Source organism: Brassica napus, chromosome A3 (genome assembly GCF_020379485.1).
Source record: "Brassica napus cultivar Da-Ae chromosome A3, Da-Ae, whole genome shotgun sequence".
Taxonomy (NCBI): domain Eukaryota; kingdom Viridiplantae; phylum Streptophyta; class Magnoliopsida; order Brassicales; family Brassicaceae; genus Brassica; species Brassica napus.
The window spans coordinates 14,042,232-14,060,265 of record NC_063436.1 but is presented as its reverse complement, the minus strand read 5'-3'; the positions used below and the strand labels follow the sequence as shown (position 1 = coordinate 14,060,265).

Below are 18,034 nucleotides of genomic sequence, written 5' to 3'. Positions count from 1 at the left end.
TAAAACAAAAGACGAAAAATGGCTCAAAATCTCATCATTCTTTCATCACATGGATGGAGATTCTTTGTGTGTAGGTTCTTCAACTTTCTAATATCCTCTGCTTTTATAAAATAAATATTTTGTGTTCCAGGCCTATTAAAATTTGATAATAAATACATTATCTTTTGGGATTAACTATTTTATAGTTTAAATCAATAGTAAACATAAACATGTTTTCATGTAGCAACCAATCAATTGTTTTTGTCATTTGATATTGTTTTCACATGCATATGCTTAAACATAAACATAATGCGTACACCATCTCACTAGAGAAGCAAAAGAGGGAAGAACAGAACAAAGGTAAGTATTATTATACCATTCTCATTCTCTGGTACAGAATGTGCGTTATTATATTACACATGTCCGGCTGAGTTTATGAACAATGCAAAATTTTAAACATAGATCTTGCTATACTTGTATAGAGTTATACCAAACTTTCAATGTCTTTTGCTTCTACCAATAAAACACCAATGCAATTTAGATTTAGATGTATGCAAGCGAGCTTCTGTCAAAATCTGGCTGTGGCCTCCCTCGTGTTGGAGTAGGTGGTCTCTGGATATTCAGCTCCTGCATACAGATACTTTGGTTTCAGTGTTCATTTCTTTTCTACAACAGAACTTATGGCTACATAAACTCTACTAGATCATCTTATTCCAGGACTATCCTTTTTCTCCAAGCAAGTGAATTGGTATGCACACACGTAACTACTAACTTAAGAGTGCCTTGCGAAACAAAGACATGACACTCCATTGTACACGGTAGGAAAATGTCTCGCTTGTTCCAGAACTATATACATGTATCGCGGTTTAGACACAAGTGGTATTACCTGCATCCAAGCGTCGTCTCCAGAATGTTCTGGAGAATTCTCTGGAGATAAGATAGGAGGTGGAAGAGGATGAATCAGCTTAGGAACAATCACCAATCCTCTCCCAACAACCAATATAGCTCCCGCATTGTTCGCCGTTCCTGTTAGAAAAGTATCACCAAAATGTTTTTATTTTGTTACCTCAAAAGCCTACCCAAGAAGCGGTTTTTGACTGATTCTTGTTTCTCCTTACCGCAGTAATTTGTAGCCGAAAATAGCGTAATCAACTGTCCTTGCGCAAATCTTTCGAATCCATCCATTACACATTCATGGGCCCTAATAATTAGCTGTAGTTTATTCTTCTTACAGAACTCTGTAACTCTATCAGGCTGCAATATCAACATTTATGCCCTCAGTGATTGGCCCCCAAAAAAGATTATTATACTAATGAAAAGAGACGATAAGAGAATGTGTTTTTACCCCAAACGTGACAAGACCGGGTCCTCTAGCGTTTGGTCTCAAACCCTCTATACTATCGTTCTCTGTAGGATCAGACCTGTACTTCAAAATATTAGTGATCAATATTTAAAAGCAGAAGAAGAAATGACGTATTACCATAATAAATCCATAAGAACAAGGGATCCAGCATCCATTGTTATGGGCCTTTCGATTTTTTCGATCTGTTCCACTGTACTGATTGACCTCCCGATCCCACCATGCATACATATAATTTTATTCTCGATGAGTGCAGCGAGGGGAAGATGATTGAAGAGTTGATTGAATCTTGTCCATGCCCATATCCCATCACTCTCTCCCTTGTATAAGTAAAGAGCAGGCTTAGTCCAAGCAGATAAGCTAAAATAATTGACAAAGTTACCATTCTTTCTATGCACTCCAGACGGAAGCCAAATAGGGCATTGATATCAGCAGCCTCGTGATTTCCACGAATCAAGTGAAAATTCTCCGGATATTCTATCTGCAAAGGAACATCTAAGGATCATAAACCCATGACGCAGAATCCAAGTGACACTAGTAATATGAAACCGTCTTGCCTTCAATGCAAGCAGCAAAGTTATAGTCTCCAGGCTGTGTTGCCCACGGTCGACATAATCTCCCAAAAATAAATAATCAATATACCTGAAGATAATAAGTTTTAATGGATTAGTGATTATTTTTTTACTCAAATTATTCAATCGTGTGCTCAGACTTACGTGATATCTCCAGCTGTTGAGGGAAACCCATACTCATCAAACAACCGCATCAAATCTCCGAATTGCCCATGGAGATCACCAAAGACTTTGATAGGAGCTTTGAGCTGAAGAACCGTTTGTTCATGCATGAATATTTGTTCAGCAGCATAACAGAGTTCCCCAACTTCGTAAGAATCCAAGAAAAACTTCCTGTTGCCAGGAGGTTTCCAGTTTCTTGGTCTCAACAAAGCAGAAATGACCTGCAAGCAACAAGATATTCGTAGATGTTAGCTGATCATTGTGTCAGAGGTGGACCTAACTAATAATATTACATGGTAACCATACCTTTTTATGCAGGCCTTGAGGAGACTTCTGTCTCGTGAACTTCTTGGTGGGTTGTGGCACATCGCTATTATTCATGGGAACCATCCGCCGGCTCTCATTCTGAAACTGATCCAAGCTTAGCTGTCTTACCATGCCGCCTAGACTTCCGACCGTCTCCTTTGCTACCACAACCTATAAAATGAGGTAGTAAGGCCATTTTGGTGAGCAAATAAAAATAACATCCATTTGAATTTTGAAGTAAACAAACGAAGCAACTAAAGATAATCTAAGGTATGAGAGCAACATTCAGCTATAAAAGAACCAATAGAGATATTTAACATACAGCTCTTGGATGAAGCCGGACATCTCCTTCAGTTTCAGGACCGTCACTAGTGGTTTCTACTGTTGCCGAGCTGCCATCAGATGCGGAGGGTTCTTCATCTAGAGAAGTAGAATCTAATTGCGCAGCTCGCCAAACAGAACTAGCCACCTCTGCTTCCGCTGCAGAAGCCTCCGTCAATTTCTCCATGGAATTTTCATCCAATCTGATATTGTCAAAGGAGAAAGGAAAGACATGTAATGATAGAGTTAATCACAAAACCAAAAAAAAGTATGTGAAACGGGATAAACCTCAGTCCTTCGGATAAGGAAAGTGCTGGTTCAGAGCCTGAAGGAGGTCGTGCGGCATAAGAAAACCTGGGAGTGGAGCTTTGTTGGGTTGCTGACAAAGGAGAACTGATGTCTGACTGGAATGTTGAGTTTTCAGCCACTAGAAAATCGTCAAGCAACACATCTGCCAGGAAATAAAATTACAGCAACTTAGTCATACAAAGAAAGGCATTAACTAAACCATAGAACTAACATGTAATGCAATAAACATATATGCATCTTGTGTTAATAAAAAGGCAAAAAAACAAAAAAAAATCAGGGTTACCTCCTCTAAGACCACCATGTACATAGATTCGGATGCCAACTGATGCAGCACCATGGCGACAGCGACGCATAAGTTCAAAAGAAGGATCTTGATCGACTTGTCCTTTACTGCCACGTGCAGAAGTCACTTGCCCATTTCTATCCAACCATACACCAGCAGCAGTATCAAGCACTGCAAGAAGAAATATTTCTTAATAATTACCATTACTGAAAATGGCTGCGAGCGAGCAAAAAAAAAAATTAATCACATCAAACACAAAATAAAATAAAGAAAAACAGCCGTTGAATACCTGCAACAGTTGCTTCAGCATCTATCATGCGGCCTCCTCTTAGAACACCACCGCTGACATGCAATCTTGCACCTACAAATACCTGATGAGAAAGAAATAAAACAATTAAAGAACGCAGTAATAACGGCTAGGATTAGAGAGATGTGTTGTAATTGAAGTTTAACGCCTAACTAATCCTTTTTTTATCTTAAGGCCAAGTAAGTGTTGACTTGGTTTCTAAGGCTACAATGTGCAGTCTACTATTAGCCTAAGCTTAAGAGCTTATTTTCCATACGTTTCGAAACTAGAGTAAGATTTAGTTTACCGCCGCATGTTGGTATCTTGGAGAAGGAGCTACTCCTGGAGCCAGAGTCCATTCCCACTGACCATTTCTATGCATGAGTAAACCGTAAGCATCTCCCAATGGCTGCAGTTGCACGAAAATATTCATTAATATGCCAAAAATCATAAATGATATATGATATGAGATCATATAGCAAAATAAGCCCAGCTACAGTAAGGGAAATGCTCGCAATTTATATATGTAGTGGATAAAATAAGTATACCGCCCCCAAGGTGTCTCTTCCACCGCAAAGTAAGAACATGCCGTCAGAACGAGCGCTGCCAGAAGCATACCTACAAAAAATAATATCAAAATGTGAAAGTTCAGTTGAAGAAACATTTTTTTTTACAGTATTCAATTCCAATCAACTAAATCACTAACATTCTAGCACTTGGTCGGTCACCATCAGGGTTCAGTCTCTGCCATACATATGGTTTCTGAGCTGTATCTAATGCCCAAGCGTCAGAGAGAGCTCGTTTCCCTGGTTCCAAACACAGATGGAGAAACGATTTCAGGATCTTTAAGAAATAAACAGAGTAACTAATTTCCATGTAAGAACTTGCACGGAAGGTTCTCATAACCATACAATAATATATAAAGTCAGAAAGAAAAATGCATATACATATCTAAGTAGCATTGGCTATTGAATAATGGTCTATCACTAGGATTTTGACTAAGATAGGTCCCTAGTTGTTGATGCCTGTTAGGGTAAGCTAGGCACATGAAATGTCGGCTAATAAAGATATTTTCTTACCATCATTTCCGGTGACTGTAACAAGATACCTCTGAGAAACTAAATCCATAACATGACCATAGCGAGGGCCTGGACCTTCCCCTTGAACCACCACCCTGAACAACAACAATTAAATACAAGCATATTGACATCCAATTCAACAAATAGCCAAGAAATCTCTCACCTATGCCACTTGTACTTATCATTAGTCATGTCAAGAACGTAAAGATCATCAGTAGAATGCCCGGCCGGGCCAATGCCACCCTGTTAATCAACCAAAACATAACCACGTGTGGACCGTTGCAATTGACTAAAAGCCTGATTAATGTACCTGAAAAACGACCATGGTGCCAACAGCAGCTGCGGCGTGAGCAGCCCTAGGAGACGGAGGCTCACCAGCCGGTTTAAGCCTACAAAATTCCGGTTTAATTCAAGAAAACAAACAAAAACCTAAACCGTAAATTCATTTTACCTTGTCCACTTCCTAGTGAGAACATCATAAGAATGCACCGTGTTGGTCACACCAGCTAACCCTAGACAAACAACAACCCCCAGCAGCAGCACATCAGATCAAAACCGTAGATTCAAGTCTAAATCGAGGGATACTTACTGATCCCAGGTACGGAGGAGTTGCCGCCTTCGATAGCGGTGGCGCCGCCGAAGAGTATGAGACGAGGGCCGTGAGTCTTGGTAGCTGCAACGGCGGTGAGCGTGTGAGCGCATCGAGGACCAGGAGCGTCGTCTTCGTCGTCCCAGAAGGTTTCTAGGGTTTTGTACTGAGGAGCTGGATGTAGCCACGGTTTCGCTGCCATGGCACTTGGTGATGTGGAACTTTGGTGGAAGGTTCGGATCGGAGGAGTAAGACTTCGCGGTGGCAGTTCACGGCGGACTATGTCGTCTCCCTCTCTACCTCCCCCAAGTAAACCTTTTTCTTTTATTTTCCGAGACGATTTTAAAAAATGAAAAAAAATTAAAACGAAAATGTTGGTCCGGCGGATTTTCGAGGACACGGTTTTGTAATAAGGGTAGAAAAGGCGTTTGTGTTGAGCTGTACTTTAGTCCTCTTTCAAAGTCAACGGCTTTTATTGGTTCGTGTAATGTCGATTATACCCCCCTTAACTTCGGAGACGTAACGTAGCATTTGTAATAATTAAATTAATTATCAGATAGGGTTAATATTAGAAAAGAGAAAAATTGAAGTTGATCAAACTTTTACCTTTATTTGATTATTGGCATAAACATTTATTTATGGAAAATTATAAAAAATGCCATAATTTTGATTTTTTAATAATTATACTTATTTATAAGTGAAGTGACCAAATTAACCTAGTTAATGCCAAGAGATTTCAATACTTAAATAAAAATTAATAGAAATAGAACTAATAAAAATAAATGGTTTATTTTTTTTGTTTTAAGTTATACGCCAAGAGATTATGGAAGTTGATATTTTTTGCTTAAAACTTCTACTTTTTAATCGTTGTACTTTTTCTTTTTGCATATGAGGAAGAAGATACAATCTAACTTTGGAATGATTTTTGTTATAAACTGTACTCTTAAATACATTTTATAATCAACATAATTTTCTTATTTCATTAGATAAAATAGTTTCCCTTTATGCTTCTTTGAAAAATTTGGCTATATTAAATCTAACACGAGTATAAAGAATTTGGAATACATGTAGCAATAATTATGTTCTCGGCTAGTTTTTTTACACCCAGCTCTCTTAAACTTCATAATTAAACAACAGGTTTTATAGTTCAAAAGCACTTAATAACAAATACCACAAAAGGGGTTTACAAATACTCTTTATATACAATTATGTTTCATAGATAAAGTTGAAAATATCAATAATTATCCATTTATAATTTTATAATTTATTAAATTTATTAAAATATTATAACTCAATAAAATTATCTATAATATTAATAATTTCGAGTTTATATTATGAAAAAGTTTTTGAAGAACATGTCTGATCCTAACGACGATATCCCATACACACTTTCTTCGACCACAATTCCTCTAACCACTCCTCTCCCAACCACGTTTCACTCAGTCAACCCTCTCCTAATTCCTATGACCACTCTTCACCAAAACCACACGTAAGGTTAAATGGGTTTGTGTATGGCCAATTTTGATGTTAGTTTCTATACGATTGAGTTGTAATTGTTTATCTGGAAGTTTTTCTACAAATGTAAAAGTCAGTGTTTTAGTCTTTTAGATGATTTGGTGGATTCTAATTTATCTTCTCTACAATAATAACAAATACTAACACCAAGGAAAATACGGTATCACGGATGCTTCAACTGACATTTGGGTGGGATGAAATAGGAACCAGCAAACTCAAACAGTTCATGTAGTAGCGAAGGAGACATACTCAAAAGGGAGAAAGGCCAAGGGTGGTTTCAAGCAATGGTTTTCAATCCTATCAGACAACAAATATTTTGATGTTTAATATAATGTTTTCTAGTAGCATGCAAGAGTTCTGCTAGAGAGTTGTGAAATTCCACAGTTTGTATTCCAACTTTTTGGGGTATAAATGTTCTCATGTACAATTATGTAGAGCCGGCCCTCGCCATGAAGCACGCGCTTTCGGCCTCCATTTATTTTAATAAGTATTAAATGGCCACATGTTTTTGAAAACTACCTTTAGTCTACTAGTTAAATGGCAGTAGCTGTTTTATTTAAAGTGCAAGGTTTGAATCCTCCTTGCTACACATATTAATTTCATCCTTTTCTTGTATGTGCTTGTGGCCTTTAGAATTATAGGACCAGCTTTGAAGTATGTATGATAATCTACTAATAATACCAATCCCAATTAATTCCAAAGGTTGTGAGTCCACTTATGTTGAAAGGTTGTGTCTTTTGAAAAAGAAGTGTAAAGGGTTGTGTCTTTTCTAAAAGTTCTATGTTGGAAGGTTGTGTCTTTTCCAATTAATTTCTAAGGTTGTGAATCTACTTATGTTGAAAGGTTGTGTCTTTTGAAAAAATAGTGTAAAGGGTTGTGTCTTTTCTAAAAGTTCTATGTTGTAAGGTTGTGTCTTTTCTAATTAATTCCTAAGGTTGTGAACTTCAATTATGTTGAAAGGTTGTCTTTTGAAAAATATGTGTAGAGGGTTGTGTCTTTTCTAAAAGTTATATGTTGTAAGGTTGTGTCCTTTTAAAAATAGTCTAAAAGTTGTGACTATTCACTAGTATCTTTTAAAAAGTGAAAAATTGTGAGTATTAGAAGAATGTGACTATTCATATTGAAGGGTTGTGACTATTCAAATAGGCTTTAAAAAATCTATAAATAGTCTCTCCCCATGCATTTTTCAAATCAAATTTTCACTAATCTACTAATAATAAAATGGTGAAAAAAATAATGTCAAAGTTGCAACTTTTCATCTAAACAAGGTGTCTTTTCATCTCAAAGTGGGATTGCTTTAAAAAATATTGGTTTTATTTAAGTAATGTGTTAGTTTATATAATAAGTGTTGGTATTTTATAAGAACTCTCCCAAAAATTAAAAAAAAATATTATAAATGAGACGGGTCATATTAACGTAAATCAACATATATTTATTACAATATTCAATTTTCTGAATATTCATTTCAATAAATAAAGCAGGTAGATAAATATAGAAAATAACAATTACCAACATATAAATTATAATTGTTTAAAATTATAAACTAATAATTTTAATATTATGTATTAAATAGGAAAAAAAATTATATATCATGCAAAAAAAAATTGCATTTTGTTCAAAAAATGGTTGAGGATAACTATCATGTGAAAAATGTATGAAAAAACTTAAAAAGGATGAAGACACAATTGTATGCAATATGTGTTTTGATAAAAAATTAAAGGAAACATTAAGGTTTATAAAATATATATATATATATATATATATTTGAATACTTTGTAAATCATATTTTAATCATCAAAATTAAATTTAATTATTTATATGATTTAATTTTTTTATCAGGCATATAAAATTATAAATTATAGATTATAATATATTCTTTATAAAATGAGTTCCCGTGCGATATCGCACGGGCTCTTTTCCTAGTAACTATAATAATAACAGTCATTTACATTGCTTGATTGTTTATTTCTGTTTGTTTCATGAAAATTATCTAGCATGACAAAGTACTTTGTAGAAAAATTAACTGAGTTAGTCTGCAAACATCAAGTACGGAGATGGATATACCCTCTATCTTGGGGTAGCCACAAATAACATGTTGGTGCATCGTAATAACCAAAATAGTAGAGGGTTATGTAATATATTAGACATGCTAAATAAGGCTGTTTGCCCGCTAATAAAATTTCATAAATGGTTATGGTTAAAAAAATGGTGGTTAATAGTTAAATTCTTCCCAATCCATTGGAATTTTCACTCTTTCACTCTATTTAGGATGAAATTGACACTTACTTTTGTTATTTTTTTCAAATTAGAAATTAAAAATCTTACCTAGTTGACAATATGTTAGACGGGAAATAGTTGAGTTATTCGGCATACATAATTTCGTAATTTATATTTTACACCGTTTACATCAAGAGAAAATTGGTAGACGATGGTTAAGCAATTTAGTAGACGAGAAACTAAATTTGTTAGCAAACTAGACTAATTTAGTACTCATATTATGTCATATGTTGCGCTCACATATAAGAAATTTCCACCACTTTTGATTCCTAAACACAGTTATCCCAACTAATTAAACAAAATACTACTAGTATAGTTTTTTATTTAGCCATTAAGAAATTTTGTTATCTAGCTAATTATCATATTATCATATCCCTTTTCGTGAGGATAACGAGACCCAATCTCTGACTTTAGGGTTCTGGAGGTGAGATGAGATGTGTGTAATCCTTATCGTCGGATCACTCCGAAGAGTCTCCGAATGTAGAGGAACGAAAAATTATGAGTTTTAAAAGATAGAACACATTATCTTGTTTGAGATTGTCGTGGTGATTGGTCTGATTTGATTGAGCGATTGTGTATGTGTTGCCAAATTCTAAACAAATTTTAAACGAATACAAACAAAATACAAGTTGGCAATACACAACGTTTTTAGTGTAAGTAGAGGAAACGAAATCTTTCCAGATTAGCAATTCCACCTTTATGCCAGCACATGACCTACATTTTCTCACGTGTGATAAGTTACTCTAGATTCTAATGGTAATTCTTCTCATCCTTTTGCTACATTCCAGTGTAGTTTCCTAATTAACATGTTTTCTATGGATATTGACCTAATTCACTGTTAATTTTAGGTATTCTTCACAAAAAGGGATCTGAGGCATTTGCCTTTCAGTTTACACCTTACATACGGCTTGGGAGCTGACGTCATTGGATATTAGGTAATCTTATCAGGTTCACTTCATCACTTGATTGGATATTAATTGGTGGCTTTATCAAGACCTTATGATTTGTTCTTGGCCAATGAACGCTTGGATCAAATTCATCATCACAGTATTCTCATGCCTCTAAGTTGGCCGGTGATGACAGAAATGTTTGGTCCCCGCTCTTAAATTCGATTAGGAGCCTTAGGTTTCACCTTAGGCAGTACTGGTCGAGTGTTTGCTAGGATGGAAACGACTTGCACATTCACGTTTGTTAGTTGTCATCTCAGTTTTTTCCTTCTTCTAACTAGTCACCACAAGTTCTTCAAGGCAATATATTTTTCAGCGTACGTATAACGTGGTCATTAGTTATTGATAGGGAGACCTCTGTTTTATCTACCCTCTTTGATTTTATCAACAGTAGCATCAACCATTACCTTAAAATTTCACATTCGATGGACTTTAAACGTATTTACAGATAAAATAATCAAGAAAACTCGTCTTTTAAAAAAAAAAAACTTTAACCAAAAAGGAATTACCCGTACGTGCTTTTGACAAATCAGTACGTGGTATACGTGTACGTAAACATATTGTCATATATATGACACACAAGAAAGGAGTTGTAACGGACTAACTTGAGTTAATTTTTCCATAGGTTTTCTTGCAGATGTATGTGTAACGTGTCCAATCATCCATGGCTAATGGGGGGTTTATATGCTCGTTTTCCTGGTATGTGGAAACTGATGTATGTATACCCGCTTCCAGTATTTATAATTGTAATAGAAACTGATCATGGAAGGTTTTATTCTTCGACGAATTTACTCAAAGTGTGAAAACACTTGCAGTCATGAAAATTGAGATGAATAAGTTGGATTTAGACTAAGTGTAGATGTGTTCAATGAGAATTTGGAACGATTCAAAATCAGGTTAAATGACGGTAAACCAAACATACAAAGATCAGAGTATAAGTATTAAGTATGGAAAAAATGGGACCACAAAGCTAATTTAGGAAAATTCAGCTATTGAACACTGCATGATTAAATGAAAGAAAGGTTAGGTCTGCGGGAAGCAGTTAGTGGCGGGGTGGTGACGCCCACACTATTGATGTCGCATTCCTTTGTGTGTCAGGATATCGTCTAGCATTGAATGTCGCTACACGCTAGCGAATGAGTGGTGTAGGGAAGTTAGAATAGTTATCTTTCTCTTTTTCTGTATTCGTTTATAAATGCTAACCTAAATGATCTTTTTGTTGTTCGTAGCTACTAGTCTGTCTATATAATAAGTAGAGTACCCATTGAGTCTTAATCAACAAATGCCTCTTGTTTCATCAGTATCTTCTTCACTTCAAGCAGCAATGATCAACTTCGAATTCCAAAACTCTTTCATTTTGTTCCTCTTATCCTTCTTCTCACTCCTCTCTTTCCTTGGCTACTAGTCTGTCTATATAATAAGTAGAGTACCCATTGAGTCTTAATCAACAAATGCCTCTTGTTTCATCAGTATCTTCTTCACTTCAAGCAGCAATGATCAACTTCGAATTCCAAAACTCTTTCATTTTGTTCCTCTTATCCTTCTTCTCACTCCTCTCTTTCCTTGGCTTCTTCTTCTTCTTCAAGAAACCAAAGGTTGATTTGAAATCGCCTCCGAGCCCTCCTTCTCTGCCAATCATCGGCCATCTTCACCATTTTCTATCTCCTCTAATCCACAAATGCTTTCAGAAAATCTCATCCAAGTACGGACCTTACCTCCATCTCCGCATCTTCCACCTCCCCCATTGTTCTCGTCTCATCTGCCTCAATGGCCAGCGAGATCTTTAAGTCCCATGACGTGAATATATAGTCCTGTGGCCTCCCTCCAATCGACGAGTCCCTCTTTTTCGGAGAAACTGGATTCTTCTCAGCTTCCCCATGGAGATTACTGGAAGTTCATGAAGAAACTTCTCATCACAAAGCTACTTGGACCACACGCAATCGAGCGGTTACGAGCCGTGCGTGCAGAGGAGCTAGAGCGGTTCTACTTTCGTCTCCTCGAGAAAGCGAGGAAGAAGGAGTGCGTTGAGATCCGTAGAGAAGCGATGATATTCACTAACAACAGCACATGCAAGATGATAGTTGGGAGGACGTGCTCGGAGGAGGATGGTGAAGGTGAGAGAGTCTGGGGACTGATTACAGAATCTATTTCCTTGACAAAGAAGGTTTTGTTTACAACCTTGTTGCGCAAGCCACTTGAAAAGCTTGGAATCTCACTGTTTAAAGAGGAGATAATGGGTATTTCCGAAAGATATGACAAGGTGCTGGAGACGTTTCTTGCGGAACACGAAAACGTAGCAGAGAAGCAAGGTATGAATTTGATGGACGTGTTGCTGGAAGCAAAAGGAGACGAAAAATCAGAGTATAAGATCACCAGGGACCAGATCAAGGCTTTGTTCGTGGTAAACAAAAAAAACAACCTAGGATACCATATATCATAAATATAGCACACAAGTATTAAAATGATCAAGTTTCATTAAATATAAAAAAACGTTTATACTCTAGAATTAACTGGGATTTTTTTTTTAAATAGTATTTAAAAATTAAAATACTAATTTAAAAAATGGTTCCAACTTTTTTTTTAGGATTTCAAAATAAAATTTTGAAAACGCAAATTCAGAAAATAAAAAAAAATAGTTATAATTGTGAAAAAACGCATTTTTTGAAAATACAATTTTATTATTTATTTAAATAATTACTTATATTTACTTTTTTAATGAAACATTTTTGATCATTTTCATCCTTGTGTGTTTTAAGTAAAAAAAAAAAATCAATTTAATATCTTATAAGAAAATTTCCCTATTAAATATAGGTATTTTAAAAGAGTTTATAACTTGCAGGAGCTTTTCCTTGGAGGCACGGACACATCCAAGCAAACAATACAGTGGACAATGGCAGAAATCATTAACAACCCTAGCACTATGGAGACAATGAGAGAAGAAATCGATTCTGTCGTAGGGAAATCAAGGTTGATTCATGAAACAGACCTACCAAACCTTCCTTATTTGCAAGCGGTGGTCAAAGAAGGGCTAAGATTGTACCCGCCAATCCCTGTCTTCGGAAGGAGGCTCCAAGAAGGATGTATGATGGGAGGGTTCTATGTCCCTGAGAAGACAACACTTGTAGTTAATGGTTATGCTGTGATGAGAGATTCTGATTACTGGGAAAATCCTGATGACTTCAAGCCAGAGAGATTTCTAGCTTCTTCAGGATCAGAACAAGAAGATGCCACAAAGGAGAAAGTACTCAAGTACCTTCCTTTCGGTAGCGGAAGGAGAGGATGTCCTGGAACAAATCTAGCTTATATCTTTCTAGGAACAGCCATTGGAATGATGATTCAGTGTTTCGATTGGAAAATAGAAGGAGACAAGGTTAACATGGAAGAGACTCTTTCGGGAATGGTCTTGACAATGGCTCATCCCCTTAAGTGTACTCCTATTCCTCGAGGGTTACCTATAAGTAAAGGTCTTTAGGCTTGTTAAAGTAACAAATTGTGTACCATTAAAAAGTTGAGTAAAGTAAGTCGAATGGTCCAATTTGATAGTACGTTTATATTGAATAAATTTTTTTTTTTTTTTTGTTGGAATTTTATCTAGATACATGTATACTATTCAATGTTTAAAAATATGCCTTTTATCTACATCACATATATATTATATATTTTTCTGTTTGTTTGAAATTTCAAGATTTTTTTTTTGAAACACCAATTTGGAATTTTAAGATAGTATATATCCTGATCCATCTTCTCTAGCTTCTTGCTCAATGCTTAATAAAGTTTTTTTCCGTACATATAATCTTCACTTTGCATTCTCCAAAATGCATAATCTGTAACATCAAATTTTCTGATATTGTGCGCCGAACCGTCTTTGCTTCCCATGCTTTCTGGAACCACCAAGGATTAAGACACCTATGTCGACAAAACCGATATCACCGACAAAATTTACTATTTACTATTTACTATTCACGTGATTAGTAACTCAGCAAAAAAAAATTACCGGTCAACATAATTCAAGCTCTGATACCAGTTGGTGCTCTGATACTAATTGTTAGAAAATACTAGGATCAAATTTTCAGGAATCCAGAACCTATAGAAGCAGGACGACACACAAATTGTTAACGAAGTTCGGCCAATCTTGCCTACGTCCAGACCTGCTACAAAGAAAATTATTATTGAATATATTTATACGGGACAATTTAATGCATTTGTAGATGTACCAAATATATTTATATCTGAATTTGAATATTTCAAAACTATCGTTTGTTCTTTTGGTGTCGTTAAAATAATTATCCTCACATTGGTTTCAAGTATCAATTTATATTACATGTATTCTCCGTTTAAGCGGGGTTTCAGGAATAAACAAACAAGAAATTGTGAAGTCTTGAATCTTAAATACTCTCAAAACAAATACATAGAATACAAATTTCAAACAAACGAATATGTAGAATACGAATGGCAACCAACCCAAATACGTAGAATACGAACTGCAAACAAACTGGCGCGAAACAACGGGTACCCTAGTGATTTAAAAGGAAGACAGTACACAAACCACACACTTAATAAACACAAAACTCATCAAACAGCTTTGTCCCTTCATTATTCTTAACTATATGATCCAATTGTTTTCGTGGGTTATCATAATCCACATAGACCATATCTGATTAGAGATTAGTTGGGGACTTATCACTGAAAAAGCAAGCTAGGACATTGCTTTCAAGAACAGCTAAGGCTTCAGAAGAGTTGATGCAAATAGGAGTCTTGTACTGAGATGGGGAAGCACCTTGAGAGATGGCAAGCTCCATAAGCGAATTAAACGTTCCCTGTTGCACAACCCTAATCTCTAGAGCTCCTATAGACCCATCTTTACTCCTCATCTCTCGATAAAGAGCACATAATGATTCCTCCATTACACAACAACATTCCACCAATACTTTGTTATCAAGTTCAACAATGTCACTGATGGTTTTGGCTTTGAGTTCCCAGTAAAAAATGTAGTGACCCGGAAGAGTGGAGATATCAGCATAGCATGTGAATCCCATCAATACTAAATCTGAATTCTTAAGAACAGGTGTTGCATTATTTAACCCCTTTAAAATGTCTTCTTCAGTTGTCACTTCGAGGTTGACGCTTAGAACCATATTTTTCCTGCGAACGAACCTAAATTGCGGTGCACTATTGTAAAATCCAGATACTTGTAGAATATCTCCCATTTTATATCTGTGCAAGCCTAATATATAACAACATAAGAAAAAAAAGAAATTAGTTTATTATTAGAGATAAATATTTACTATATGGAATACCCACATACACAACTCACCGTAATAATTTGTGATCACGGGCTCATAGTAGGATCCAATCTTGACATTCACAAGATCAACAATTTCACCTTTATTTCCTTCGTCCGCAAGTATGAACTCAAAGTAGGATATGGTGGGAATACAAGTATAAGATATATCTTGTGGTTTGCAGAAGGGATTCATATTTATACCAAATATTGTTTCAGAAGATCCATAGACCGTGGAGATCAAAGGCACTTTGTTGGAGTAAAACTCTAACATTGGAATGCATTGAGAATTTTGTCCTGTAACAATGCTTTGAATGAATTTTACTTTAGGCCAAAGACGTGTGATTATACCTTCCCAAGATTTTTTGTTGCATTCTTCTTCAATCCGATCTGCTAATTCGGAGTTACATCCTCCTAGGATGTTAGTAACAGCGTCTCTGCAACCAAGGTCGGTGATCCACTCGCTAAGATGACCAGACCGGATATTGCTACACATTTCTTTCCAGTGACTTTCAAGAAAAGTGATTGCACCAACCAAAGAGGAAGCAAAGGTAGCAGACACATTCACAACTTCGTCACTCAGAAAAAGACCGCAAAGAAGATGGCAGTACATAGCCTGCTTGTTATCTGGGCACAACGCCACTACATCTGGGCTTGTAAAACCATTTGAGGGCCGGTTCTTGAAACTGTCACTCAGTAAGTAGCCCGTAATCGAAGTAGAAATGGGCAAACCACATGGAGTTGTAGACTGCGGTCTCGTGGAAAAAAACATTACCGCCTTTCCTTTTAGGCCACCTTGGAAATGCCTACATACCAGAATAAAAAGGATGAATCCTTGTATTCAAAGCTACAAATACACTAGAAAAAAAAGTAAATATTTGTTGTATTAATTTGTTGTATATATATATATATATATACATATATATATATATATATGTCATTAATAATATAAAGAAAAGATTTCTATATATATAAATGTGAAAATAAACAGTCGCGCAGCTACACGGATTAAGGTTCTAGTTTAAGATAAAAGTATACTTTGATATTAGGAATGAGCGTAGAGCAATGACAAATGACATGTCCTCAAAGAACTTGTTGTTAACTGGGAAGATCTTTTGTTTCCCTGCAGTAGTTCCTGAGCTACACATATCAACAATGTCACAAGCATATCACATTTAAGTTTACATATATATATCACCAGCAAGGACATATTTTATGCATACTCAGCAATACATACCTCAACAGAAATCGAGTAATGGGTTTTCCAGAAATAACATTTGAAGGTTCTCCATTCACAACGCGTTCGATATAAGGCTTAACATCATCGTAGCTTACTACCGGTACGTTCTTCTTGAATAACTCTTTATCACAGCTTCCATGGAGGTAGCCTCGGAGATACTCTGTATTAGCATTAAGCGTAAGTATCTCCTTTAATACATCATCTTGTATTTGCTTCACATTTGATGTTAACTTCTTTAGATCCATCAGGCCGTTGAGTAGATAGTTAACGTTTAATTTTGATATCTGCAAATGAAAGAGTTATAAATAAGGAAATTTTAAAAATGTAGGAAACGTGTTTTTTTGTTTAATAAATTAATATGATTAAAGTCATACCTACAAACTTCATACCTAACTTCAAAATAATTGGAAATGTCCTCGAATCCTACAAATCATAGCTGTTTGAGTTGAGTTTCGCTATCAGGGGAGTCCCATTGTTAATGTGGACCCTGAGCAAATTCTAATTTTGTGGAAACAAATAAATTGGTTTTGCAAAAAGGGCTCTAAAGTTTTGAAAATAAAAATATATATCTATTTGCTAGCCAATCATCTTTAGATTCGCGGCAACTTAACAGCCACAACAATGAGATTCCAGCTTTTGGAGCACTGCGATCCTATGCAAAATGCGTTGTTGTGTTATTCAAGATTGGTATCAATTTTTGCTTTTTTTGTATTTTGCTGTGTTTTGCTTATGTATTTGGTGTTGTTTAGATGTTTTTACTTTTTTTTTTGCTACTTGTTTTCATTGTAAAATCTGTCAAAAATTAAAATGATATAAAATTTAATATTTATACCCAAAAAAATTTCTCTAGTTGCTATACGAAGTTTTGATTTTTTTTGGACCTAGTGTAAACATTCCTCTTACACATGTCTAGACAAACCGATCACTATATTATATTTTATTGATAGAAAACTGCAGGAGATCTTGGGATACAAATATTTGTTCTAAAAAGTGCATGTGCGTTTTGCCTCAATCCCTCCAAAACTTGGATCTTTCCCAAACAAATCTATTTTTCTAAAGTGTTAGCTCATAATCATAAATTTCTTTGTGAAGCTATCATAACTGGGCATAAACATCATAAAAATAAGTGAAAAACAGAATTAGAGTTCTTGGTGCAACAGGTGAAAGGAAGAACATAGAGGCATTCTAGTAAATTTGTATTCATTAACTAAAAAGGTAAAAATAACAAAACTGACATTTTGTCGCTGCGAACCCCCGTCCTCTGCAGGTTATATAAGCACCTGAACCACTCACTGGCCATGATCCTTTTTTATTATATTAATAATACATATAATTATATATATAATAAAAACACATAAGTATTTAGGCTCTCTATACCTACAATAATTCATAATTAACTATCTACCACTTCACTGTTTTTTACACTGTTCATTATTTGATAATCCGATTTTGCCCTCTTTCAAAATTTTCTTTATCTCTCTCTCACGTGTCTTCTTGAATATTTCAGCCCCACTTTACATCTATTTAT

The 18,034-nt window shown here is 35.5% G+C and overlaps 2 protein-coding genes and 1 pseudogene across 2 annotated transcripts; 1 reads left to right on the top strand and 2 right to left on the bottom strand.

The window, feature by feature from the left end:
* Positions 1-327: 327 nt before the first annotated feature.
* On the bottom strand, positions 328-5,643 carry LOC106381212 (serine/threonine-protein phosphatase BSL1-like). The gene is made up of 21 exons (XM_013879978.3): positions 5,247-5,643; positions 5,109-5,169; positions 4,968-5,046; positions 4,821-4,900; positions 4,658-4,752; positions 4,285-4,384; positions 4,127-4,196; positions 3,886-3,987; positions 3,582-3,663; positions 3,293-3,463; positions 2,989-3,151; positions 2,702-2,903; positions 2,380-2,550; positions 2,056-2,294; positions 1,897-1,981; positions 1,722-1,820; positions 1,460-1,659; positions 1,325-1,400; positions 1,098-1,233; positions 866-1,005; positions 328-606 (listed from the first exon to the last, which is right to left on the bottom strand). Exons 1-21 carry the CDS (start codon positions 5,446-5,448, stop codon positions 523-525), a joined length of 2,637 nt encoding a protein of 878 aa, XP_013735432.2. The 5' UTR covers positions 5,449-5,643; the 3' UTR covers positions 328-522.
* Positions 5,644-10,994: 5,351 nt separating this feature from the next.
* Positions 10,995-13,561, top strand: LOC125606938 (annotated as a pseudogene).
* Positions 13,562-14,338: 777 nt separating this feature from the next.
* LOC106431499 (4-substituted benzoates-glutamate ligase GH3.12-like) lies at positions 14,339-16,793 on the bottom strand. The gene is made up of 4 exons (XM_048776096.1): positions 16,504-16,793; positions 16,305-16,406; positions 15,300-16,072; positions 14,339-15,209 (listed from the first exon to the last, which is right to left on the bottom strand). The coding sequence occupies exons 1-4, from the start codon at positions 16,749-16,751 to the stop codon at positions 14,644-14,646; spliced, it is 1,689 nt and encodes a 562-aa protein (XP_048632053.1). The 5' UTR covers positions 16,752-16,793; the 3' UTR covers positions 14,339-14,643.
* Positions 16,794-18,034: the final 1,241 nt, after the last annotated feature.

Coding starts and splice junctions, on each gene's coding strand:
- LOC106381212 (XM_013879978.3), bottom strand. CDS start 5,448: ATGGCAGCGAAACCGTGGCTACATCCAGCTCCTCAGTACAAAACCCTA. Junction 3,464..3,581: donor TGCTGAAGCAACTGTTGCAG/GTATTCAACGGC, acceptor TTCTTCTTGCAG/TGCTTGATACTGCTGCTGGT. Junction 1,660..1,721: donor TGGAGTGCATAGAAAGAATG/GTAACTTTGTCA, acceptor TACTTATACAAG/GGAGAGAGTGATGGGATATG.
- LOC106431499 (XM_048776096.1), bottom strand. CDS start 16,751: ATGGATCTAAAGAAGTTAACATCAAATGTGAAGCAAATACAAGATGAT. Junction 16,073..16,304: donor CGCTCATTCCTAATATCAAA/GTATACTTTTAT, acceptor TCTGGTATGTAG/GCATTTCCAAGGTGGCCTAA. Junction 15,210..15,299: donor CGTGATCACAAATTATTACG/GTGAGTTGTGTA, acceptor GTTATATATTAG/GCTTGCACAGATATAAAATG.